This window comes from Pagrus pagrus (genome assembly GCF_965226575.1).
Source record: "Pagrus pagrus genome assembly, chromosome: 17".
NCBI lineage: Eukaryota > Metazoa > Chordata > Actinopteri > Spariformes > Sparidae > Pagrus > Pagrus pagrus.
This window is the reverse complement of record NC_140201.1, coordinates 29,084,855-29,111,682: the sequence shown is the minus strand read 5'-3', so window position 1 is coordinate 29,111,682 and position 26,828 is coordinate 29,084,855. Positions and strand designations below refer to the sequence as shown.

At 41.6% G+C, this 26,828-nt stretch overlaps 1 protein-coding gene across 7 annotated transcripts in view; it reads right to left on the bottom strand.

Moving 5' to 3' along the window:
* Positions 1-26,828, bottom strand: part of atat1 (alpha tubulin acetyltransferase 1) — a 53,453-nt gene extending 26,625 nt beyond the window's left edge. For 3 of the 7 annotated variants that reach the window (XM_084379738.1, XM_084379741.1, XM_084379742.1), the window contains exons 1-6: positions 26,419-26,827; positions 25,729-25,789; positions 12,213-12,304; positions 11,829-11,886; positions 11,569-11,682; positions 3,894-3,995 (exon numbers count right to left, since the gene is read on the bottom strand). In XM_084379738.1, coding sequence (XP_084235864.1) covers positions 3,894-3,995; positions 11,569-11,682; positions 11,829-11,886; positions 12,213-12,304; positions 25,729-25,789; positions 26,419-26,510 — 519 coding nt within the window. In that variant the 5' untranslated portion in view covers positions 26,511-26,827. Of the gene's footprint in view, positions 1-3,893; positions 3,996-11,568; positions 11,683-11,828; positions 11,887-12,212; positions 12,305-25,728; positions 25,790-26,418 lie in introns of all 7 variants that reach the window. The other 4 variants (XM_084379737.1, XM_084379743.1, XM_084379740.1 and 1 more) reach the window with 3 other exon arrangements.

Genomic DNA, 26,828 nt, shown 5'->3' with positions numbered 1-26,828 from the left:
CTACTTAATGTTACTCACCTTATTTTTCATAAGCTACTTGACCCAAACACTGGAAGTCCTGATTCAAAATTATTAATAAGTGTATCAGCTTAAATTATTTATATATTATGAATCAAAGTTTAACTGGGAGAATGTGACTCCTAAAACTGACGTGAGGCAAACAGCTGATAGTTTTTACTGGAGCAGATATCTCACTCTGTTGGGTCATTCCATGCCGACTCACCCAGAATTCAAGAATTCAAGAATTCTTTGTCAGAAAACTTCCCATTAAAACTTCCATTAAATTCACTGGTCCTTCCAAAATTTCATAGCTGTACTCCAAATACTCTAATTTTAAACAGTAATCAAATGAATAATCATACATCAATTTATTAAATTTCCTACTTTTCACATCCAGTGGTTTAATTTCATAGGTAGATATTTTTACTGGTTTTCTGTCTGTGTGAAGAGTTTTTCACTGGGTTCAGCAAATTAATTGCAGTTACAGCTTGTAATAGCTTGGTTAGCTGCATACTAGATGATGTCATCTTGTTCGGTGTCTGGAAGAAATATTAATCTTAGTCCCTGAGTGTTACGTGCCCAGCAGGGGCAGAGGGTTTGTTTTCTTTCTCCGTCTCTTCTCTGTCTCTCCCTCCCCTAGTTTTCCTTCAGGTGCTGACAAGGTGACGAGCTGCACCTGAGAGGCCATGAAGCCACCGCCTGTAAGTAACTCTTAAAATGACGTTTCTGTTAATAAGGTATTCACTTCCTGTGTGCTTTTATTTTTGGCGATCGGCGGCGGAAGTAGCAAGGACGGTTTTCTTTACGTTTCTCTGAGCAGACGGCAAACGGTGCGGTCAGGCACGATAATTCTGCTCCTAAAGGGTTCTACAGCATATGGCTAAGCACCCAGCTGGAATTGGGAACAAGGTATTGTGTAAACAACATGTTTTTTATGTTCAGCCATGTGTAATTTGTTTGATTTAATGTGGAAAAATGCTAATTTGTCATACGCTAATAGCCATGCTAATGTTAGCCTCCGTGTAGTGTGCATATATGTTTGGCCTCATGGTGGTGGTGTTGAGCTAACAATAGTCTTTGAGTCTGTTTATGTGTTTATGGTAAACGTTTTATTGTCATTATCTCATGTGAAATGTTGATTAATACTCAAATGTATTGTTATAAGGCATATTTTGGTAAAAATCATTTACAAAGGTTATTTTTTATTTATTTTATAAGAGCTCATTTTATTTAATTTATCTGTCCTTTAGCTCTTACGGTGTTGAAAGAAGAACGGATATGACTGAAGGACAAATATATTTATGTTCAAATAAGGATGACGGCTGAGCATAAAGGCAAATAAAGGCTTCTTAAAAACATCAGTAAGCTTCACCATTGTCTGGCTGTGGCTCGCAGGGGGCGGTGGCAGTAATTTCTGGGGTGGCCAATCACCTGACTGGAGGCCCAATAAAAGGGAGCCTGGCTGAGGAGCTCTCTCTCTCATTTTTCATTTGGTCCTCACATAATACACATGCTCAGGCAGACTTGTTTTTGTTTTGGATTTGTAAAGGTATGTGGTGGGAGAAAAAAGTTATGTAAGTTGGGATGCCCTGTACATTTCATCACGTAGTAAACTCTGTCTAAAAACACTAGTTTAGCGATGGATGAATGCCACTTGTGTATCGTTTTGAAAGTTGTTTTGAACTTCTTTTTTAGAGAAGACAGAGGTTTTTGTGTTATGAATAAGAATTAGTATAGGCCTTGTTTTGATTTATTGATTTCATTGCTTTGGCAATCCACCTCCCTCCTTTCCTTCCGCACATATTGTAAACCAAGTTGTGAGTTAAGTTCACCCTCATTAAAACATTTTTTCTTTAACCGTTAAACGTTGTCTCGTCTAAATCCTTGGTTTGTTGTGTTGCCGTTCCCTGTTCCCCCTGGGCAATAAAAAGGGACGTACAGGTAACGTAAAGGGACACTGAGCTCAATACACATATTATACCACAATTCCAAACTTTTCTGAACTAATTTCTGACATCATCAACTCAGCCAAAACTTTCCAATAATGTAGTCCATCATGGGACAGTTTTTCTTCTAGCCTTTTTCCAATCGAACAGTGCTTCATGATCTCACAATCAAATCAAACTGTTTAATGATGAAATGAATCATGACTGCACACTTTAAATACATCTGGTTATATTGCTATCCATTTTGCAATAATCTACCCAAACCTGTTTATGTGGGATTAGCCCAGACTTGCTGTATTGTTTTCTAATGCTATTAGTTAATGATGTCAGAAAGTTCAGAAAAGTTTGAAATTGTGATATATCTGTGTATGGAGCTAAGGAACAAGATGACATTATCTGCAACAAACTAACCATTACAAACTGTAACACAGCAACCGGTATCACACAGACAGAAAACCTTGAATTCAACACAGTACAAATACGTACCTATGAAATAAAACCACTGAATGTAACATTACATCCACTGAAGAGCAGCAAGAAGTTCAAAAAAGTATTAAATGGTGAAGGAGAAAAATAACATCTTTGAATTTTTTACAAATAGGCAATGAATGTTAACACTTAAACATTATAAAGTTTAAAGGAAATTTAAATAATCCTTCTTTGGAAAAAAAAACAGTCAAAATAAGTTAAAATGTGGGCTTTTCAGCCCAAAAGCCATGTAGTAAGACATGTTGCACTCAATTTTTTAACTTCAACTTCTGTGATTGAACTATATTAATACATCACAGCATCAAAATTTGGTGGCAAGAACAACTAGTGGGGGTATTCATTTTTGATATTGAAATATTGTTCATGTGGATTAAAACATTTATTTTGTTAATTTGATAACTGTAAACATTTTGCAACAATTATTGAAATGAATACACAAAGTTTCTTTAGGGCTCAGTAAAAATTTCAACCCACTGAAAACGAAGCAATTGGTGAGGCTGAGAATACACATAAAGAAAATCACAAAAATTATGAAATTTAGCTCTGACAGCCAAACTTCAAAAATTATATGTATTTATTATTTATATTAATTAAAGTAATAGCCTCGATCTTCATGTAAATAAATATCTGTTAAGTCACTATCTATTGCCAAATGAGGTAAAACAATGATGATTGAGCCTATGGCCCACTGATGAAAGCCCTTGCATTTGCTGTAATACCAAAGATGTACAATGGGTGTCGGTGGTGACTTTCCCAGAAAATATCACAAGTGACGTGTTCATCCAGCATTTTTAGTACGAATACAGGATTTTGCAAGGTCCCATGAGTTTAATACAGTTTTTACATTAATTTTTCAAAGTCTATGACATGAACTGGGGAGCCAAGGATACTTGTGTATTTGTAGAGCAGCTCCTTGAATAATAATAACATGGACCATTGGTCAGTCAAACCTTTGGCCCAAGTTCAAAGCATTGTAATTTTTTCCACTGAGTGAAGTTTTAATGCTGTTCTGTTGAAGTATGTAGTTATAGTCAAACATATACCACAAGCTGTTGAAGATATGACTTTTTCAGTAGTATATTTGTCTAAAGTATTAATTGATTGTCATTATATGCACCTTTTGAACATCGTGTTCTATACAAATACATGAACAGTGACCTATCTACTCACTAATAAGTGTTTCATGCATAACATCAAATAATGAAACCGAAGCCTCAAATATAGCCAAAATAAAAGAGAAAGAGGAAGGAGGAAGTGTCCAAATATAACATAATAAAACAAGAAAAGAGTTTCACACTGCCACATTAAAGCAGATGGCATTTTCTGTGGGTCCCCTGAGGAAAGCCAATACTGCCAAGAGATCTTATCTGTAGAACTGGAAGTCAGGCAGATTTGTTGTAGTACAGTGTAGAATAGATAGGAGGGAACCATAGTGTGAGATGAAAGTACAGACTGTACCTGAGGAACACTTTGTGTCAGGCAGTAATGCCTTGCCAGGAAAGACAGGAACTTGGGCGAGGGCCTGTCGTAAGCCATCAGAACTGGCTCGACATTCTTGTGCTACAGTGGAGAAATGAGAAAACATTCAGTCACTGATAAAGAACGCATAACAACCATCTGCACTGCAGGTTGCAGATTACTGCAATAACATTATGCCAGGTTCTCCTTTTGTCTAAATAAAGCTGTGGAGTGCAATATTCTATATTATTTTTGTTATAAAATTTTGTTTGTGTTTTGTTCCTGAAGTCCCATTCATTTTCTCAGTACAAAGTATTGGTACTTTTACACTTCTTTCACAGCTACTTTCACAGCTGGCAATTCACTGAATACAGTGACTAATATTGCCCAATCCCACCACCAGAGAGCAGGTTTTGTACAATGATGATGCAACACTTCACTTTAAGCTTTAAATGTATTTAGTTTAGGGCTCTGTGTGAAATTGGGAATGACTTTTGTCATATTTTGTTCCAAAATGCAGCAACAGGCACATTGCCTCTGATAAAAAGTAGTAACCAAGTGTGCACGCAGTTGGATACAGATAGGAGGCTGACCTGTGAGGTGTTTGGTTCCTTCCATATACTGTCAGGCTGTGTATAAGAAGTAGTCAAACTGACCTCCTGATGCTGGTACGACAGCATATTTCCTTCATTCTCCAGATCAATCGACAATTGGTTCTTTATTTTAATTTGCTGATGGCTATTTCTTATGAAGGTATTTGTTCATTGCAAAATAAAAGATCTTGTAAACTTGATATGAGAACTTGTAGAACACAATTCTGAACTTGTATGTTTAAATATTCACTTGTATAAAATATTCACACAAATATGAACTGAATTTGAAGTCACAGACGAAAACATAAGAGAATGTTGTATGTTAAAATTAGCACTCAAAATATGACCACACACCTGTATTCTGTAAAGTCACAGATACAACATTCACAAATGTTTATTCAAGTCTGTCATCCAGTCACGGTCATGGCCATCATCTTGTTCTAAGTTAGTCTTGACATTTTTTCCCTCTAAATTCACATTTGGCAGAGGTGCTAACTCATGAGAAAAAACTCAGTGTTTATCAAGTGTACAGCATATAGCTTGAGAGGCATATAAAGTCATTTTGCTGTGTTGCTCAGGACAAAACTCTTATGTTAACCTATGTAGCTAATGTTCAGGCTTGGGGACTAACGGAATACATGTAAAAGGAGTATACCAAAAAAGTTACAGAAATAAACATGTAATTAGATTAAAGATACATTCAGTGAAGAAGGGGATTACTAATAGGATTACACATTTAAAATAAAGAATGATATACTGGTCTGTAACCATGCACATGCGCACACATGACAACACGTGTCTCACACACTCTGGTCTTGAGTGAAACCAAATGCACAAGTGTGTATTCTCAAAGATTACAAACTCATTATTAAAATTAAATAAAAGTCATCTTACTTTTAGCAGGTAAATAGTAACTGTATCAGAATACATTTTAAAAGTAACACTCCCAGCCCTACTAACATTAGATTTGTCAAAAGTTTCTCAGGTGAAGAAGGACTAAGATAACTATTTTGTCCAGACACACAGAACAAGATGGCATCACCTAGATGCAATTTAGGTGATGTCAAGCAAGCAATTACAAGCTGTAACTTGCAAATTTCGAAAAGCCGATGAAAATCAGGCTCAATAGGTATCAGACAGATAGAAAACCTTGAAGTCAACACTGATGAAAAAAAAAAAATTAGCTAATTTAAAAAAAAAAAGAGTATGACTGATGGAGTAATATAACGTCTTTGATTTTGTATATACAATGAATATCAACATTTTCAAATACAAAAGTTTCTAGAAAATGAAATAATTCTTCTTGGGAAAATCCACAGTCAAAAAAACCCCAAAATTGTGTTTTCAGCTCCGTAGCTATATTCAAATCAAATCAAATAAAACTTTATTTATATAGCACTTTTCATACACAGGCGTGCAGCACAAAGTGCTTTACACATGAAAGATAAAACAACAACAAAGAAAGCCTGTCCCTCCCACCCTCCTTACTACACACACGTTCACACACACACATACAAACACACACATACAAACACAAACACAAACACACACACATACCTGCACACTCTCACTACTGACAATAGGGAGACATGGCATGGCACTGAGGATTGAGGAAGCGCCACCTAACCCTAACCCTAACCCCCCTGGGGAAACACTGGAGTTAAACCTAAAAACTAAAACATAAGATAGGATAAAAACCCTGACAAAAGATAGAGTGAACAGTTAAAAGGATAGAAATATGCAAGATAATAAATAAAACAGTACTGAAGATAAATAAAACAAATAAAATGATTTAAGTTTAAAATCGTCTTAAAAAACAAAATAGAAGCAACAACATAAAATAAGATAGAACCACACAAGAACGAAAGAAGAATTTAAAATATTAGTTAAAAGCCTGATTAAAAAGGTGTGTCTTTAACCTTCCCTTAAAAATATCAACAGTCTCTGCAGACCTGAGGCTCTCCGGCAGGCTGTTCCACAGGTGGGGGCCATAGTGGCTAAATGCCGCCTCACCGTGGGTTTTTGTTCTTGGTTTTGGTATGGATAAAAGGCCGATGCCGGAGGACCTCAGGGTCCGCGAGGGTTGATGTGGTAAAAGCAGGTCAGATAAATATGAGGGCGCAAGGCCGTTAAGACATTTAAAGACCAGTAAAAGAACCTTAAAATCGATCCTGAAGCGGACGGGGAGCCAATGCAGCGACTCTAAAAAAAGTGTAATGTGCTCCTGCGCTCTGGTCCTCATCAGCACACGTGCGGCTGAGTTTTGTAATAGTTGGAGATTTAAAGTACTCTTTTTGGGAAGACCAGAGAGCAGGGCATTACAATAATCCAGGCGACAGGAAATAAAAGCATGCATTAGCACCTCCGTACTGGCCTGGGAGAGAAACTGGCGGACTCTGGCTATGTTCTTAAGATGATAAAAACCTATTTTCGTCATATTTTTGATATGTGGAATAAAATTCAGCTCAGAATCAAAAATCACGCCCAGATTTTTTACTGATTGTGTTGGTTTAAGATCTTGTAGTTTTGGTAAAAGTTTCTCTCTCTGGCCTTCAGGACCTATAACTAAAACCTCAGTTTTGTCCTGGTTGAGCTGTAGGAAATTCACTGCCATCCATGACTTGATGTCTACAATGCAGTTAAAAAGGGCATCAATTTGCCCGTGTCTCCTGATGACATCCCCAAGAGGAAGCATGTAAAGATTAAAAAGAAGTGGACCTAAAATTGACCCTTGGGGAACCCCACATCCACTTTCATGGGTTCCTGAGGAACATGTATCCATACTTACAAAAAAGCATCGGTCTGTGAGATAAGAACAAAACCAGTTAAGAACAGTACCAGAGAAGCCGACCAGATGTCTGAGTCTGTTTAATAAAATGTGATGGTCTACTGTATCAAAAGCGGCGCTTAGATCCAGTAGAACCAACACTGTGAGCTTTTTGTTATCTAAATTCCACCTGATGTTTCTCTAAGATGTTATTTCTGTTTAAAAAGTCATTAACTTGGTTAAAAACCAGTTTTTCTAAAATTTTACTCAAAAACGTTAAGTTGGATACAGGTCAGTAGAATTTTGGGGTCTAAATTGCTCTTCTTCAAAAGCGGCTTCACCACCGCCGTTTTGAAGGCGGTGGGAAAGACACCCGTCTGAAGAGAGCAATTCATGATGTTTAAAAACTGTTCCTCAAAGAATCCATAAAACGATTTTAAGAGTGATGTGGGAATTGGATCTAAAAGTCAGGTGGTTGGGTCTTCTTGGGAGAAAACTCGACCAAGTGTCCTTGCATCAACCAGGGCAGAACTCTCCAGTGTTTCCTCAGGCAATGACAACAGTTCAGGTGTGTTAACAGATAAAACTTGATGGGATAAAAGGCAGGATCTGATGTCCTTGATTTTGGTTCTGAAGTGGTCTGCAAAGTTCTCACAAAGATCATCTGTGGGTGTCCTAAAAACTTTATTGGAATTAGAGCCTGTTAAAATATCGAAGGTGGAGAAGCGGAACCGGGGGTTGTTTTTATTGTTGGTGATGAGTTGAGAGAAATGGGAAATTTGTGCCTTTTTGACTGCATTGTAGGTTTTGAGTTGTTGCCGTAAAATCTCATAATTAACTGTCAATTGACTTTTTCTCCATCTTCTCTCTGCACTCCTGCATTTTCTTTTCAGTTCATTGTTTTCATTGTTTTTTTTCCACGGGGGTGTAGGTTTTCTTTTTATTGTTTTTGTTAAAAGTGGAGCTACTGAGTCCAGAGTTGACTTCAGTCTCCTGTTAAAATTATCAACGATAAAATCACAAGGTGCAGGTAAAATTTCAGCAGGAGTGCTCTGTAAAATCTCCATAAAATTTGCAGCCACTTTAGAAGTTAGATAGCGCCTCCTCACTGTTCTCACCGGGGCCTCCTCTTGGTTAAAACTGGTGATGTTAAAAAATACACAGCAGTGGTCAGACACAGCCAGGTCAACAACAGAGGACACACCGATGGACAGGCCATGGGAAATGACCAGGTCCAGGGTGTGTCCTCTGTTGTGAGTTGGCTGCATGACTAGCTGCTTAAAATCAAGACAATTTAAAAGATTTAAAAACTCTCTGGATATCGGATCCAAGTTAACATCAACGTGTAGATTAAAATCACCAGTTATTAAAATCCTGCTGTAAGAGGTGTGAATAATTGATAAAAGTTCAGAAAATTCACTGATAAAATAACTAGAGTGATGGGGTGGTCTATATACATTAATGCAGAGAATCGGAGGGCTGCTAAAAGTAAAGGCATGGTGCTCAAATGACATGTAACTTAAAAAACACTCAATGTGAGTTCAGGGAGTTACGTGTAATGGATGCCGTCCCGCCTCCTCTTCTACCCTCTCTAGTAGAAAATAAAAAATTAAAGTTTGGTGGGGAAGCCTCGGTGAGAACAGCAGGTGCGTCAGTGCCAAGCCATGTCTCAGTTAAAAGAAGACAGTCTAACTTATTATCTAAAATCACATCATTCATTAAAAAAGTTCTATTTAAAAGAGAGCGAACATTAAAAAGTGCCATGTTGATGGTGACAGGTTGACTGGAGAGGTGGATTGTTCTGTGAGCGGTCTTAGGTTATGAAATTTCACAGAGTGGGTATAGCAGTGTCTGATGTGCTGATGGAGTGTAATGATTACGGGAATGGGTGAAGTGTTGGTGAGAGGTCCAAGTCCGGTGTTGTGTATATGATGGTCAGAGGTGGAACTGAATGAATAGGAGCAAGGACCTGGGGGACATCAATCAGTGGCGGACAGAGCAGCTGGTGCGGGTTTGGGGAGACTGGCATGCTGTATGCCGTGTGCCAGGTTGGCTGACAGCATGCGGGCACCTGCTCTATTCAGGTGAAGCCCGTCTGGCCCAAAAAGATGTCGCCTCTCCCAGAAAACATCAAAGTTATTGACGAAGCCAACATGGTGTGAGTTGCAGGCAGAGGAGAGCCAGGTGTTGAGGCTGAGCAACCTGCTGAAGCTGCCTATCCCTCTGCCCAGGTGGGGGTGGGGCCGGAGATAAAAACAGCCACCTGGGACTGTGAGACGGTGTTAAAAAGGTGGGAGAAGTCTCACTTTTAAGTTCAGACTGTTGCCTGGCGATGTCGTTTGCACCTGCGTGGATGATAATCCTTTTTGCCTGCAGATGCGAGCTCAGGATGTCGGGTATTTTCCCCGTTATGTCCGTAACGGTGGCTCCGGGAAGTGACACAGTGAACGCCCCCCTCATGCGGACGTGCCTCACAATTGAGTCCCCGATGACCAGGGTTGTGGGAGCGTCCGCTCGGTCTTCAGGGGAGCAAGCCAGCTCAGCCACCCCGCCACCCACCCCAAGGCCCCCGGGTGTGATCCCTCGCCTGGTTGGGAGAACGGGAGGAGTGCCAGCGCACCGCGTCCCTGACGAGCCGCTTGCGCTGGGATGAGGAGCGGGACGGTGGAGGCAGACCGCCCCGTGTTGGACATCCACCTGTTGGAGGGCAGCTAGCCGAGAGTGGAGGGAAGGCTGTGGTGTCCGTCAACGGGGGAATGGTGTCTGTGGCCGCAGGAACAGGTGATGTCTCCTGGTGCGGATCCCGGGCCGCCGGCTTCTCGCTCACGGACAGAGCCGCGTACTTGTTGGAGAGCTGTAGGCTCGGGGGAGAAGGAGCCCCGCCATGAATCCCGCTCGGAGCCCTCGTCCGCCCGCGCACGACCACTTCGGTCCAGGGGGTCCCCCTATTTGGAGTGGAGCAAGCGGGCCGCCAACCGGAGGAGGACGGCTCCCAGAGAACTGTGTGCCCGAGCGCAGAGGTGGTGTTCTGTGGTGCTAACTCACCGGCCCGTGAGGTCTCCAGCCAGCTGGTCAACGCCGGGAAACGGGATCTGAGGGAGATCAGCAGGGAATCCTTCCTCTGCAGCTCATTTGACATCCTTTCAATGTCCTCGAGAAGGTCGGCGATCTTTTTGAATGCCTTATTCGGCGTTTGCTCCATCTCTCCAGGTGAGTCTGCAACATCCAGTTTTGACATGGCGGCTCACCGGGCCTTTCTTTAAAAAAAACTTAAAATCCAAATGTCCGATGACTAAAAAACTTTCACCCAGTAAAAGACAAGCGTTTAAAAGCAAACATTACATTATAAGCCCATATATTTAACAAGATCTGTGGCACACTTTTTTATATAGGACCAAGCAATGTCTAGATGTGACAGAACTTCATTAGAACTACACAGAATTTCATTAATACTACACAGAACTACATTAATACTACACAGAACCAGAATTTGGTAGAAAGAAAGATAAAACCAGCTTCTTTGTTCTGGTAAAAAAATATTTTCTGTCATTAATTTAATTACTGTAACCATTTAGCGACAACTATAAGTGTCTCTTGGATGTTCAGGACAAATTTCAACCCAATCCAATTCCTTTGTGTTTCATCCCAACATTTGTCTTGGCAAGCAATAAGCCTACAGACTATTTTATGTTTTGAACTGAAGAGCCTGTCATAACACCCAACACAACACTCCAGGTCCATTTTGCTAGTTAAACGGCGGATAATCTGGGCGCAAAGTGCGGCACACGGTGCAAAGAGGTTGTATTTAGGCTCTGAAATAGTCATGGGTGTGTTTTGGGTGGAACATAAATCAAACCAATCCGCATGTCGGTTCCCATTCCCTTTAAGAGCCATATTAACCAGTGGCACTCGTCTTCACTGAGGGAACGGGATGTACTGTAGTCCTTGGCTGCTGGACCCTCTGCCCCGCCATTCCACAATCATCTGTCCCATTAACAATTCTGTTTGATTGCATATGAGAAAACACATTGACATTTAACTGAGGAGGAGGAGGAGTGCTGCTGCGTCCCTCTGTGTGTAGACGCATCTTACTGTCTGAATAATGCATCCTTTAAATATCAGGAAACAGACTGCGCCTTTGACTTTAGACCAGCTTTTTGTTGGTCTATGGCGCTGTCACTTTCCACTGCCTCAAGATAGAAATCCACCATCAGTGCGCCTGACCACACCTCACTTTAAGACCAACACGCCCAGGTTTGAGCCGAACATAAGGTAGAGCCCTGAGTCAGGTAATCTAGAGAGAGGAATGCTTCACCTGCAACATGAAATCAAACAGCTCCAGCCCATAGCCATGTCGCTGCAGGTTCTCTGCGATGTAGAAATCCAACACACACAGTGGCTCTGCCTCAATGTGGACACCCTGTGGGTTCTGAAGAGCAAATACAACAAGCAAGTATACATATAGGTGACAAAAAAAGTTCAAATAGACCTAAAACCAGTGAAGCATGTGAAATTATAGCTGACCTGAAAGGACAAAAATTAGATTAAAATAAAGAAATAAAATGGATGACTCACAAGCAGAAATAGCTTCTTATAGCCGACCTTGAGAAATCCCACGACCATGCCACGTCCTCTGTATGTAGGGGATAGGAGGGGCAGCAAGTTTGATTGGGTTGGAGGGGGTTTACAATGTAGTACAGTGAATAAAGCTCTCAAGCTAGTTTCCCATTTGGGTGATTTGAGTTGAGCTTCTTCCATTTGCATTAAACACAGTGTCTTATGTCCTATGTCTCAACACTATAGTACATGCATTGTGACCACAGTATGACTCAGTATGACTGCTGGTGAGCTAAGCAGGGCCAGCTGAAGAGGACTAACTTAGTCAGTTGAGAGACAAACAGTGGAAAATGTGTGTTTGTGTACAATGAGTGAAAGCTGAGGGAAGGATGTGAGATGTACCCGTTGCTCTCTCCGTCCTTCAGCAAATACAGCTGATGCCTCTGGGACTGCAGCTTAGAAGCACTTGTTATAGGTGCTGTGAGCTGTTGGGCCTGTGGAGAGCAAGCATGAACATCGTTAACACGTGTAGAAACAGTACTATCACAAAGTCTGCAATTGTTAAATAATATATGTGTATTGAGCTAAGGAATTAAGATTAATATTTTGTCCACAGAGAACAAGATGTCATCATCTAGTATGCATGTTACCAAGCCAATTCATTTGCAAATTCCCTGAACCCAAAGAAAAACAGGCTCTATTGGTATAATGCAGATACAAAAACCTACAAGTCAACAAAGCACAAAAATCTACCAAATCAGCAAGATGAGTGGCACTTTATTTTTAATTATTGTTATTAATCTTATTACTGTAAACATTCTGTAACAACAAATGTAAAAAATACATGCTGTAAATTATTTAGGTTTATTAGATGTTCAATAAACATTTCAACCCAATCCAGTAAAAAATAAGCAATTGGTGAGGCTTAGAATACACATACATGAACTTGATGGAGGTTTTATATTAATCTCTCTGAGAAAATCCATGATATGAACTAGGAAAAGTTCTGAATTTTGGTTGAGTTGGCATTGCTACACACATAGCTACAACACACAGCGGCCAATTGGGTATTGTTTTTTTTCTCAACAACCAAGATGTTCGGATACATACACGTTTAATTAACTTGGAATAAACACGTGAACAGAGAGCTGCTCTGCTCACAGTGCAATAGAGGCTGTCTTATGGAAGAATTATCCTATCTTTATTCAAGAGCGTAGATTTTCATTTTAACATTGGTGCGTGTAATGCAGTGTATTACCTTCACTTACTACTAATTAGTTAGCCTATTTACGCTGACACCCGGGGGTCAAAGCCAGGGGGCGCATTACATTAGGTTAGTGTTGTTATGCTTTCTCAAGAAGAAGGAGACTTTGAACTGGACTCGGAGCGAGGTACTGAGTGGGAGACGGGATGGATCAGCACGGTCAAAGACCTAAAGCAAGTTTATTGCTCAATGTTGCTACAACTCAAAACACATCATTCATCTCCCACTCAGTACCTCACAAGAGTGCGGCGGCCGGGATGTGAACCGGCGTCCCATGGTTTATAATGCAATAGCTGGCACTGTACTTAGCCCCTCGACTATGGTTGCTACGCTGTTGTGAGTATTTATACAAAATATCATATATCCGCTAATATTGAATTAAAAAAGTCTAAACTACAATAACTCTTTTTAGGATGACTTATATAGGTATAGGTGACGATTCAAATAGCTGGCTTATATGGTAAATTGGTGTATTTTGAGAGAAGCAGTTTTACAAACAGACCATATACCCGCCCCTACGGAGCACTCAAAAACAGGCGAAGGAACGCACCCAAGGCAGCATCCGTCATTTGATTGGTCCACACTCTAGCTGTCTCCCTATTGGCTGGTGAAACACAATATTTTAAGTGCAGGGAGGGACAGCCTTGAGTCTGAGCAGACACCTATACCTGAGAGGAGGTGCTTGTTCTGAGTGCGTGCACATTAGATTTGAGCGCGCAGACTTTAGATCTGAGCGCGTGGACTTTAGATCTGAGCGAGCACAGGACATATTTGAATGCGAGCTAAATTTTTGTGTGCAAGAAGAAGAAATGTGAGCACAAGCATATGATTTTTGAGTTCAAGCACACATTTTGAAAGAAAGCAGCAGACATCTCAGTGTGAGCACAAAATGTGAGCATGAGGAGAATAAATCTGAGCACGAGAAGGAGCTGTGTCACTGAAAAAGAATGAAATCATGCTCTCAAACTGAAAATCGAAGCTCTTGAATAAAGATAGGATAATTCTTCCATACTGTCTGATATTAACACAGACACATCACAGCAGGGTGGGGCTTCAAGGCCCTGGCTGACTGAGAGGGACAAAGGCACGCCGCTCTCAGTTAAACTGCCCGAGAAGTCTGGTGATGTTACTGTCTGGATTTCAACCATGAATTATTACATTTTTATAGTTTTAATTGGTATATGTGTCACTTGATATATTTAAACTAATTGCAAATTAACTCAAACATGCTGGTGGAGAGAGTTTTGGTCTTTCTTTTCGCTGTGAAAGTACTGTTCGCAATGAAGTCGGCCATCCAGATCAACAGACATCCCCAAAGAGATCTGGAGAAGGACACACAGAGGCAGGGGAGGAATAAATCAGCGGAATCCAAGAGCAAAGTCAAGACATCGGAGGCTTACGGAGAAAAGGAGTTATAAGCCATGTCTTTCCTCTCTTATCATGTAGGAGCTAACGCTGCTAGCCAGGAGTCAGAGGGAGTACCGGAGTGTAGTTTAATGTGTTTTACGGAGACATGGCTGCACCAGGACATTCCCGGCGACAACGATTCCATCAAGGGCTATGAGACTGTTTGGGCCGACAGGGACTGCACCGGGAGTGGTAAGCGTAAAGGAGGGGGGCTTGCCGTTCTAGTTAACAACAGGTGGTGCAGTCCTGCTCATATTACCGTCAAAGAGCGCATCTGTTGGCCGGACTTTGAACTGTTTGCCATTGGACTCCGACCATATTATCTGCCTCGGGAGTTTTCACATGTTGTGATGGTGACTATTTACATTCCTCCCTTTGCCACCCCGACATCGGCGTGTGACGTCATCCACTCCGCCATAGCCTGGTTACAGACTCAACACCTGAGTGCATTCATTGCTATCTTGGGTGACTTCAACCACGTCACCATGGATACAGCACTCCCCAACTTCACACAGTATGTGAGCTGTCCTACCAGAGAGGAGAGGACCCTGGACTTGCTGTATGCTAACGTAAAGGATGCATACAGTTCCTCTCCCCTCCCCCCACTTGGTAGATCAGACCACAACCTGGTGCACCTCAACCCCTGTTATGTGCCTCTGGTGAAGAGCCAGCCTGCGACCACAAGGACAGTGAGGAGATGGTCGGAGGAAGCTTATGAGACACTTCAGGGATGTTTTGAGGTCACGGACTGGCAGTCACTCTGTGAGCCGCATGGAGAGGACATTGATGGGCTCACCAAGTGCATTATGGACTATATCGACTTTTGTGTAGACTCAACTGTTCCAGCTGAGACTGTGCATTGTTACCCAAATAACAAGCCGTGGGTAACAAAGGACATCAAAGAAATCCTCAATGAAAAGAAGAGGGTTTTCAGAGCTGGCAACAGGGAGGAAGTGAGAAAAATACAGGGACACCTAAAGGTGATGATCAGGGAGGCTAAAGAAAACTACAGGCGGAAGCTGGAGCGGAAACTTCAGCAGAACAACACGAAAGAGGTCTGGGGAGGAATGAGGACCATCACTGGAATCAGGTCAGCTGGCAATAGAGGAGTTGAAGGCAGCGTGGACCGGGCCAACGAACTCAATCTGTTTTTTAACAGATTTCATACTGAGGCCCCTGCACCCCCTGCTAACACCACCATCAATCCTACTGCTGTCTGCCAACTACCACCTTCTCCACCCCCTCCCCCTCCTTACAGCCTTTCATCCTCCTGTGAGATCCCTCCCCACACCTCCTCCCCTGGTCTTCAGACTCACCACACTCACCACACACTACAACCCAATCAACCAATCACAAACCACTCTTGGACCCCCTACAGTTCGCCCATCAGCCCCAACTTGGAGTTGAGGATGCCATCATCTACCTGCTCAACCATGTTTACGCCCACCTGGACAAGCCGGCGAGCACTGTGAGTCATGTTTTTTACTTTTACTTCTCCAGTGCATTCAACACCATCCGTCCGGCTCTTCTGGGTGAGAAGTTGACAGCGATGCAGGTGGATTCCCCCCTTGTGACCTGGATTATTGACTATCTGACTGGCAGACCACCGTATGGGCGCTTACAACACTGTGTGTCAGACAGAGTGGTCAGCGGACCTGAGGAGGACCAAGGTGCCGTTGACCCCTGTTTCCATCCAGGGGGTCAGCGTGGACATTGTGGAGGATTATAAGTATCTGGGGGTCCACATTGATAATAAACTGGACTGGGTAAAAAACACTAACGCCCTCTACAGGAAGGGACAGAGTCGTTTCTATTTTCTGAGCAAGCTGGGGTCATTCAACATCTGCCGGACTATGCTCAGGATTTTTTATGAGTCTGTGGTGGCCAGTGCTATCCTCTATGCTGTTGTGTGCTGGGACAGCAGGCTGAGGGTAGCGGACGGCAAAAGACTGAACAGACTGATCCGCAAGGCCAGTGACGTTGTTGGGGTGGAGCTGGACTCTCTGATGGTGAGGAGAGAGGAGGATGCTGTCCAAGTTACATGTCATCTTGGACAATGGCTCCCATCCACTCCATGACGTGGTGGTCAGCCACAGGTGTACATTCAGCACTAGACTATCCCACCAAGATGCACCACAGAGCGCCACAGGAAATCATTCCTGCCTGTGGCCATCAAACTCTGAGTGTCAGACATTCTGAATCAATGGGAGGACTCTGGATGCTTTGTTTCTCTCTAATGTGCAATAATTAAGACAAACAATGTGCAATAACCCATATTTCAACTGTAGCATTATTTATTACACTGTATATTATTATTATTATTAGTATTAGTAGTAGTAGTAGTAGTAGCATCACACTGTATATATGGATATATTCTAGTAGAATGTAAATTTCTTGTATTTTTGTTCTGTTTTTGTTGTTCTTGCTTATTTAAAATTTTTATTCTTCTGCATATTTCTGGGACTTTGAATTGGAGCAGCTGTAATGCGTGTGAGTATTCCTGATTCTGATTCTGATTCTAAATAATCAGAACCATCCAAAAGGATCGGCCGGCTTGGTGCTAATATACAGTACTATAAAATGTATACACCCCCTTGGATGTTTTCCCCTTTTATTGCTTTTATAAATAGAATCATGGTCAATATATTTGGCTTTTTTCACAAGAATTTACAAAAAACCTCTTTAAAAAAATCCAAGGGGGTGTAAACTTTTTATAGACACTGTCTTGCTAAAGCTATTAACAACAAGAATGGCAGAGAAAGTGGAGCCCAAATTTCCTAATACTAACATGAAGGCGTTGAGTACTAATAATACCCATGTTCAATGCTTAGATTGATTGTATACATTGTGATCTCGTTGATCTGCTCTGTACATGCGACATCTATTGCACTTCTGTCCGTCCTCGGAGAGGGATCCCTCCTCTGTGGCTCTTCCTGAGGTTTCTTCCACATTTTTTTTTCCCTGTTAAAAGGGCTTTTTTTGGGGCAAGTTTTTCCTCACTCGAATCGAGGGTCGAAGGACAGAGGGTGCCGTCTCTGTACAGATTGTAAAGCCCTCTGAGGCAAACTGTGATTTGTGAATTTGGGCTATACAAATAAAATTTGATTTGATTTGATTTGATTGATTATGATAATATTATCCAGTATTTCCTATAGCAGCTGAATGGAGACTGCCGCAGCTGAATTTTATTTTTTTTTCACAACAGGAAGAGGAGGAGGAAAGGTGAAGACAGGAGAGGAGGAAAGGTGAAGACAGGAGTGGAGGAGTGGAGAGGGCTGCATTTATCTTACTGTTAGCCTATATTATTTTGAGCTATGGACATGAAAGCATATAAGCGGAAAAGGGAAACAAACGTTTTATTATTTTGCACTGTCACACACTGTCAGTAAAGCACAGAAACAAAGTAGTGTTATAATTTAAGGAAATAAAGTTGTATGTTTTCTTGCTACTGGCGCTTCATATCCAGACCTTTTACACACACATACACACACACACACACACACACACACACACACGAGTAAAGCCTTACGCAAATAAACGATCATCGATTATAACAAGCATCGGGTAAATGTGAACGCTGAAGGTAGCAATGTTAAAGACAGATTCATGATTATCATTCTCACAGGAGGGAAACAAAACTGTTCTGCAATTTCAGCTGAGTGTTGCACCGTAACGTTACGGCCAAGGCAGTCATGTGTTGGGAAAACACAAGTAAATGCTATTCTGTGAAATAAACAATATTTGTTTGATCCATGTTGATATAAAGACAGTTGATAATCAACATGATCTGACTGTTTTCTTCATCCTGGAGGCCAGCCTTTCCCTGTGCGGGCACTGTAAAGTGTCCAGCTGTCAATCAACGACAGTTGACAGATTCCCGTTAGAGATATTAACGATTAGTTAGACAGGAAATCTACAAGATGTCAAAAATGTAAGTTATTTTATCACTGAAAATGTTGTTAAATTCTAGTGAATTAGCAGAGAAGTCCTAAAGGGCCATGCATTCATACATTTTGTTTCCTCAGTTTTCCCGTGATAACGAGTGAATTTCATTTGCTTTCTCGAGATCGCCAGTTATTATCACAAAATAACAACTGCTGTTTTCCCGAGATAACGGGATAATTTTCTCGAGATCTTGAGAAAAAAGGATAGTGTACTAACGGTATATACATTCATTGCAGGAAATATCATTCAGTGTAGCAATGTCAGAGGAGCAGGAGCATATCGATCACAGCGTCACATATCTTTTCAATCAAGGCCTGACACAGGCTGAAATAGCATTATGCCTTGCTATTACAGATAATATACACGTGCATAATCTAAAAAGACAGTTAGCAAGGCCTCAGCTATATCGGCGGCGCAATCTAAGTGAGCCTGATGTCGTCATTAACTACATAGCTGACCAGCTATGTAGTTAATGACGAGATCTCAAATTTATTATCTCGTTATCTCGGGAAAACGGCAGTTGTTATTTTGAGATGATAACTCGAGATCTCGAGAAAACAAATGAAATCAAAGCTGCAAGCAGCGATGAACGGGCCCTCGCAGTCCACGCGTGTCGGGGCATGCTGATGTCGCGGCGTGCTGCTGTCGCTACATGCTGCTGTCGGGGCATGCTGCTGTCGCGGCTTGTTCATGCAACAACTTCCGCTGAGGAATCAAAAGTGAAGGCAGGCAAGCTGTTCTTTCGTCATTTAGCAATAAAAGCGCCCCCTGTTGGGCGATTTGCACCAAATTTTTCACAAAATGTCATCGGGCCATGGAACACAATTAAAAAAACTTTAGTGTTAATGGGAGTGTATTTCATCAAGATATGGAAGATTGTCTGCCTGACCACAATGTGCAGGAAATTGTTGTTTCATATTTTGGCCGTTGTTTGGACTATCACAATTCTTTTAATAACCTTTTGTCAGGAGGGTCCACAGATGCTGTGTGCAAAGTTTGGTGCAAATCGGAGAAATTGGGTGGGAGGAGTTCGAAAAAGTAGGTTTGAGATATTCCGGAATTTGCAAATGGAATTCTGTCGCGAAAGTGGGGGTGGCCTACATCACACAATTCAGATGAATGCAGGGAACACGTAGATATAAGGTTTAACAATGTGCGCCATATTATGTGGGAGTTATTAGGCAAAAACGCTTTTGTGTTGATAATAGCACCACCTGCTGGTCAAATTTGGTGTGTGAGTTACAGGGGCCAGTCTATACCACCCCTATGAATTTCATATCCATAAGTGTTATGGTGTGGGCCCAGTGCCAAATATAATGTTAGACTGCCACCATAGCGCCACCTAGTGACGGATCTGGAACACATTTGTCAGCTATCCTCAGGAGGGCATTGGGAATAAGTGTACCAAGTTTTGTGATAATCCGACCAACCAATGTTGAGATATAAAATAGTTCAATTTAAAGAGCGCCACCTGGTGGTCATCATCCCAAATTTTGCACAGAGCCTTAGAGGCTCATGGGGAAGTAGTATCCTGAGTTTCATGTCATTGGGCCAAACCAATGTGGAGATATGCAACACTTCCTGTTTGGAGCGAAATCTGCAGGAAGTTGTGGGCATGGCCTATATCACGAGATTCAGCACAATTCCCTGAACGCGTGGATATAAGGTTTTTGAATGTGCGACAAAGTATGTGGGAGTTATTAGGCAAAACGCACTTTCCTTGATTATGGCGCCACCTAGTGTTGAAAATTCACACAGACAACAGATTATAAAATTTTTCGCTAGATGTGACATCTTTGCAAAGTTTCGTGAGTTTTGGGGTATGTTCAGGGCTCCAAAAAGCCGCCCAATACGCAGATGAATAATAATAAATAATCCGAGCAAATACAATAGGGACCTTGCAGGTTCCCTGCTCGGGCCCTAATAATAATAATCACTACAGAAACAATAGGGACCTTGCAGGTTCCCTGCTCGGGCCCTAATAATCATTCGAAAAACAATAGGGTCCTTGCAGGTTCCCTGCTCGGGCCCTAATAATAACCAGTACAACAACAATAGGGTCCTTGCAGGTTCCCTGCTCGGGCCCTAATAATCACTACAAAAACAATAGGGTCCTTGCAGGTTCCCTGCTCGGGCCCTAACTAATTAACTCGTTATCACGGGAAAACAGAGGAAATAAAATGTATGAATGCATGGCCCTTTAGGGCTTTCGTAAATTAGCACTGCTTGATAATACAACGCTGTGGTGATGCAAGTTAATTCTAGAAAAAAGAAGAGTTAAGCATGAATAATTAAGAATTGAATAACTGACAACTAGCTAGCCACACCCAGTGGATGGAAATGGTCACCTAGCGGGTGTTAGGGGTCACACATAAAATAATAGGCTAGCTTGTTTGTCAAATCTGGCTGGATTCAAAATCACACCGAAATCAAAGTAAAAAACTAAAATCATAGCTATGCCTCCCCAGACCATCACTGACCCACCACCAAACCGGTCATGCTGGATGATGTTACAGGCAGCATAATGTTCACCACGGTGTCGGGCCCTCATGCCACCCTCATGGAGTCTGTTTCTGACAGTTGCTCAGAAACATGCACACCAGTAGCCTGCTGGAGGTCATTTTGTAGTGCTCTAGCAGTTCTCCTCCTGTTTCTCCTCCCACAAAGGAGCAGATACCAGTCCTGCAGCTGGTTTATGTCCTTCTACGGCCCTGTCCAGCTCTCCTAGTGTAACGGTCGGTCTCCTGGGAGACACAATAAACCCTCTTGCGACCACAAGTATTGATGTGCCTTCCTGGAGGAGCTGGACTACCTGTGCTACCTGATTGGGCTGCAGGTACCGCCTCATGCTACCAGTAGTGACAAGGACACTAGCAGAACACAAAACTAGAGAAGAATCAGTCAGGAAGGATCAGGAGGGCGCAATCATCTGTGGACACCACATGTAAAACCATTCCCTCTTTACGGGTTGTCTTGCTTTTGCCTCTCCATTGCACCTGTTGTCTTTCATTTGCACCAAAGCAGCTGAAACTGATTCACAATCACTTGTGCTTCCTAAATGGACAGATTGATATCCCTGAAGTTGAACTGACTTGGTATTTTACTGTGACCATAAAGTGATCCCTACATGTTTTTGAGCAGTGTATATATGTCACGTCTCCCCTGTCCCCTATACTGCCAGGCCCCAAAAAGTCACACACCTGATTATTTCGTTGGACCGCCTTTAGCTTTGATTACAGCACACATTCGTTGTGGCATCGTTTTGATAAGCTTATGCAATGTCACAACATTTATTACCGTCCAGAGTTGCATTAATTTTTCACCAAGATCTTGTATTGATGATGGGAGAGTCGGACCACTGGGTAAAGTCTTCTCCAGCACATCCCAAAGACTCTCAATGGGGTTAAGGTCTGGATTCTGTGGTGGCCAATCCATGTGTGAAAATGATGTCCCATGCTCCTTAAACCTCTCTTTCTCAGTTTGAGCCCGATGAATCGTTGCATTGTCATCTTGGAATATGTCCGTGCCATCGGGAAGAAAAGATCCATGGATGTAAAAACTTGGCTATTCAGTATATTCAGGTAGTCAGCTGACCTAATTTTTTGGGCACATAATGTTGCTGAACCCAGACCTGACCAACTGAATCAACCCCAGATCATAACACTGCCCCCACAGGCTTGTACATTAGGCAATAGGCATGATGGGTGCATCACTTCTTTCCGTCTCTCTTCTTACCCTGATGGGCCCATCACTCAGGAACAAGGTAAATCTGGACTCATTAGAACCTCATGACCTTTTTCTATCACTCAAGAGTCCAATCATTATGCTCCCTAGCAAATTGAAGCCTTTTCTTCAGATTAGCCTTACTGATAAGTGGTTTTCGTAGGGCTACACAGCTATTTTGTCCCAATCCCTTGAGTTCTCTTCACATTGTGCATGTGAAAACGCTCTTACTTTCACTATTAAACATAGTTGTCAGTTCTACTGTTGATTTTTTACGATTTGATTTCACCAAAATTTAAGTGATCTCCAATCACAATAATTCAAGATTTTTTCTGACCATATTTCTTCCTTGAAGATGATGGTTCACCACTATCCTTCCAGGTTTTAATAATGCGCTGGTCAGTTCTTAACCCAATTTTAGTAGTTTCAGCATCTCCTTCTTTGCTTGATGCAGGCCAATAATTTGACCTTCCTGAAACACAGTAACATGTTTTCCACGACTACAGGACATGTCTTCCCACATTGAGAAGATGAGAAATGAGAAGCTACTCACTGCGTCAGTTAGGGTTTAATAACTTGTTGCCAGCAGAAACATATTAATCACTGCAGTACTTATCCAATGGAAGGCTCTTAACTTTTTGCTTAGTTAAAACTAGGGGATCTTTTTTCTTTGGCCAAGCAGTGTATATAGGGACAATACTGAGTATGTATATAAATACGCAATGTTTAGATATAGGAATCAGTATTGTAAGGAACAAATTGTACAGCTCTATTTCTGTGGTCACTGAGTGTATATCTATAAAATTTAAGGAAGTTTAAATGGTTCAGTTTAAAACATTTTAAAAAATGAAAAAACATTATCCACAGAATGGGGAGAAATACAAGGTTTTACGGTATGTCAATTGTGTCTATGTATTGTGTTGCCAGGGTGTCTACTGAAGTTAGCATGCTAACCAGCTAGCCCCGATCCGTCCTGTCCTGTAAATCCAATTTGTACCTCAAAAAGGTGATACTCCGATAGTACAGTCCCCCAAATTTCAGCTGAGAGATATATGCGAGTCACATATTAGCTACATTTTACAAGCTCTCTTATCTGTTTTAGTCTAATGAATAAACAAAAAATGAAAAAAATCAAGAAAGAAAGTATTCTTACACCCATTTTCCTACAATACAACCGTACACCGTCTGAATTCAAGATTCTCTCTTTTACAGAAGTAATATGAGCTAAAGTGCCTTGTTAACTCACAAGGAAACACTCTTCATTCAAACTCAAAAGAAACACGGTAAAGCTCACCAAAACCATCTCGGTCTGACTTTACACTGTGCCAACAATCACCTCTGGTTTGGTCTGATAAATCCTTAATTCACCAAGTTAGATATAAGAATATTCCAGCTGCTTTTCCACACTGTTGCTGACCAACTTTCCACTCACTCCTCTACCACTTCATGTCTCTCCTGTCCCCGCTTGCCATGTTCTCTCATCCCAGGAGTTATAGTCCTAGTTGGAGCCGCTGTAAATCACCTCACACGGTCTTCCCTCGTCAAACTGGCATCCGTGAGTCTTGGAAGCTGTGTTGAATCATGATTCGACCGTGTTCACTGGGAGGCTGCTGTTGCCAGCAGTATAAACACCAACAACTGTTGCTTAGAACCCGTCAGCCAAGAGTGCTGCACGGCTAATTGGGCTAACTAGCTAATGGCAACTAGCAGCAATAGCCAAAGCAAAGAGTGTAGCGAGCACCAGTTGGCGGTTTTTCTAATGATATGCTGCCCCCTACTGATGTGCAGTGTCCTTCCATAGGGTTGGCCAAGCCTCACACGTTGAACTTTTAAACTTAGATGAGTTGACTAGTGCAAAAGTAAGAAAAGACTGAGATAACAGTCAAAATTGGGCACAATTTAAATCTATAAGGTTAAACATTGCCTGAAAAGATTTTCCATATATCACATCTTAGATGCAATAGTTAATTGTCGTTGTCAATGAGAAAATTATTAAGTTTTTCTTTCTATAAGCAACATTTGAAAAGAAAAACAGACCTTTCAGTGTAAATCATGTTGATATTGTTCATTATTTCAATGTGTAATTTAAATATGTATGTAAATAAAACAATCTCTGCACACTGCACACATCCCTAATGCCTACACTTACAACTCAACAACAACTCAAAGTAGGGCTGGGCGATATGGCCTCAAATCAATATCACGATATATTGAGCAACTCACCTCGATAACGATAAATGAACGATAAGTACAAAATCCCCCCCCCCCCCCACGCCTAAAAAAAAAAGGTAGTGTCACTTGTAAACAAATAATAAATAATGTAATGAACAAAAATGTCAATAAAACACTGAAAAAACTATTGCAAATAACACTGCTATGTGACAGGTGACAACGTTGAACTCTTTTAAACAAATAAGAGCACTGATGATTAAGAATAAGAGGGGCTTGAACAGGGCACTTCAAAAAGGAGCAGCAGACTTGGTATCCTGACCTGTTTACTCAGACTAGTGTTGTAGATGTCAATCTGACTCATGGTTGCATGTGATCACTCTACTCTACACACTAGTGTTTACTCCAGGTTCTTGCTAAGAAACACTAGCATGTTTACCATTTCAGGTTTCAGGCAGGATCTGAGGCATGTAACAATGTTTCCTCCAGAACTGAAAAAGCCACTTTTAAGATTCACCGTAGTTTCGTTTCCAGGTCAAACTCATTTACAATGGAGGTGCACGGGTCAACTTTTCTGTAGCATCAAAATCGCTATTTTTAAAACACTAAGAAGACTCGACACAACATGAAACTTTGCTCGTAGCATCACCAGGGTCCCTACACCTGAACACGAGCATTGAGAACATCGTTTGTGGACACAAAGTTTGCTAAAAAGAAGGTTTTTGAACAACTCACGTTAGCATTAGCAGTAGCAGTCCTGCCAGTCGCGATGCGTCGATCCCCGAGTACGGCGTAACATGAAGGAGAAAGCTCCATGTTACATCGGGGATCGGGGATCGACGCATCGCGACTGGCAGGACGGCTAAGCTAACGTGAGTTGTTCAAAAACCTTCTTTTTAGCAAACTTTGTGTCCACAAACGATGTTCTCAATGCTCGTGTTCATGTGTAGAGACCCTGGTGATGCTACGAGCAAAGTTTCATGTTGTGTCGAGTCTTCTTAGTGTTTTAAAAATAGCGATTTTGATGCTACAGAAAAGTTGACCCGTGCACCTCCATTGTAAATGAGTTTGACCTGGAAACGAAACTACGGTGAATCTTCAAAGTGGCTTTTTCGTCGTAATTATGCTTTTACACAAAGGTTTGACTCGTGTTCATTCACAAAATAAGCCGAGGTTGCATTTTGGCAACAGTTACACATGAATATACCGGTAGCCTACCTACACACACACAGCCAAACAAGACAAAAACGACTTTTTTTTTTTTTTTTACACACCGAATATACCGACATGGGCAAAATGACGTCGGTTATCGTCGTAAATTTCGGTATCGGTAAATTTTCGGTTTATCACCCAGGCCTAACTCAAAGACAATTAAAAATGAATAACATCTTCCCACATCTACAGACTCACCTTTGCTGAGGCTCTCCCAAGTTCATCAATAACTGTGGTTATGTGGGCTTGAAGATCTGGCCTGCAAAGACAAGAGTAGAATATGGCTAGATCAGTGGCTGAATAGGTTACTATAGCCAAACTTGTATTTGTTTGTAGTTGTTTCCTCTGGATGCTCCACCTCCTTCTCACAGTACAGCTACATGCACAACTCTAGATGGCCCATGGGCGTGAATGTGTCCATCTGTCTGTGTGTTAAGACTGTTTTAACTGAGCAGGGAACACAATGAAGTCACTGTCTCAATATTGTCCTATTATTTCTTACAAATAATAAAGACAATAAAAATGTGATCATGGTATCATCCATATATTTGGACAGTTTAACATGCAAGCAGTCATTGACAGATTATTGAAAGTTTGGGGAAACATGTCCTCAATAGAGGAGATGTAGCGAGGGTACTGTAACAATTTCAAATCAAATTAAATCAAATTTTATTTGTATAGCCCAAATTCACAAATCACAGTTTGCCTCAGAGGGCTTTACAATCTGTAGAGACGACACCCTCTGTCCTTCGACCCTCGATTCGAGTGAGGAAAAACTTGCCCCCAAAAAAGCCCTTTTAACAGGGAGGATTTATCAGGATTTGTTTGTAGATACAGTGTAACACGCTAACAACAAAAAGAAAGGGAAAATTAGAGCTTCAAACTTACCTCCCTGCTGATTTACGACCTACAACAAGGGTCTGGTCCAAGATGGAGACCTTCTCGGAGAATAATTTGTTTATATCAAAGGGAAACTCCATGATACCACTCAGACAGATTAGCTGGACAGTCAGAATACACAGCTCAAGCAGGTGCTTAGCTAGCTCGTTACCGGGGCTGTTCGCTATCTCACTCACCGAGGTGATTCGTTAGCGTAAAAACAACAGTGAGCTAGCTTCTAGCAGCCCGGAGACAATAGCACTTCACCATTACGTTGACAGAATCTCAGTGACACTATAATCCTCCGTGTGAGTAGCAGGAACAGGCACCATCTATTTACATTGTCACTGCAGCTCCATTGTGTCCATTGAGTCACTCCCCGGCAACAGAAACCGTACTGTCTGTAACAGACAGTGGCG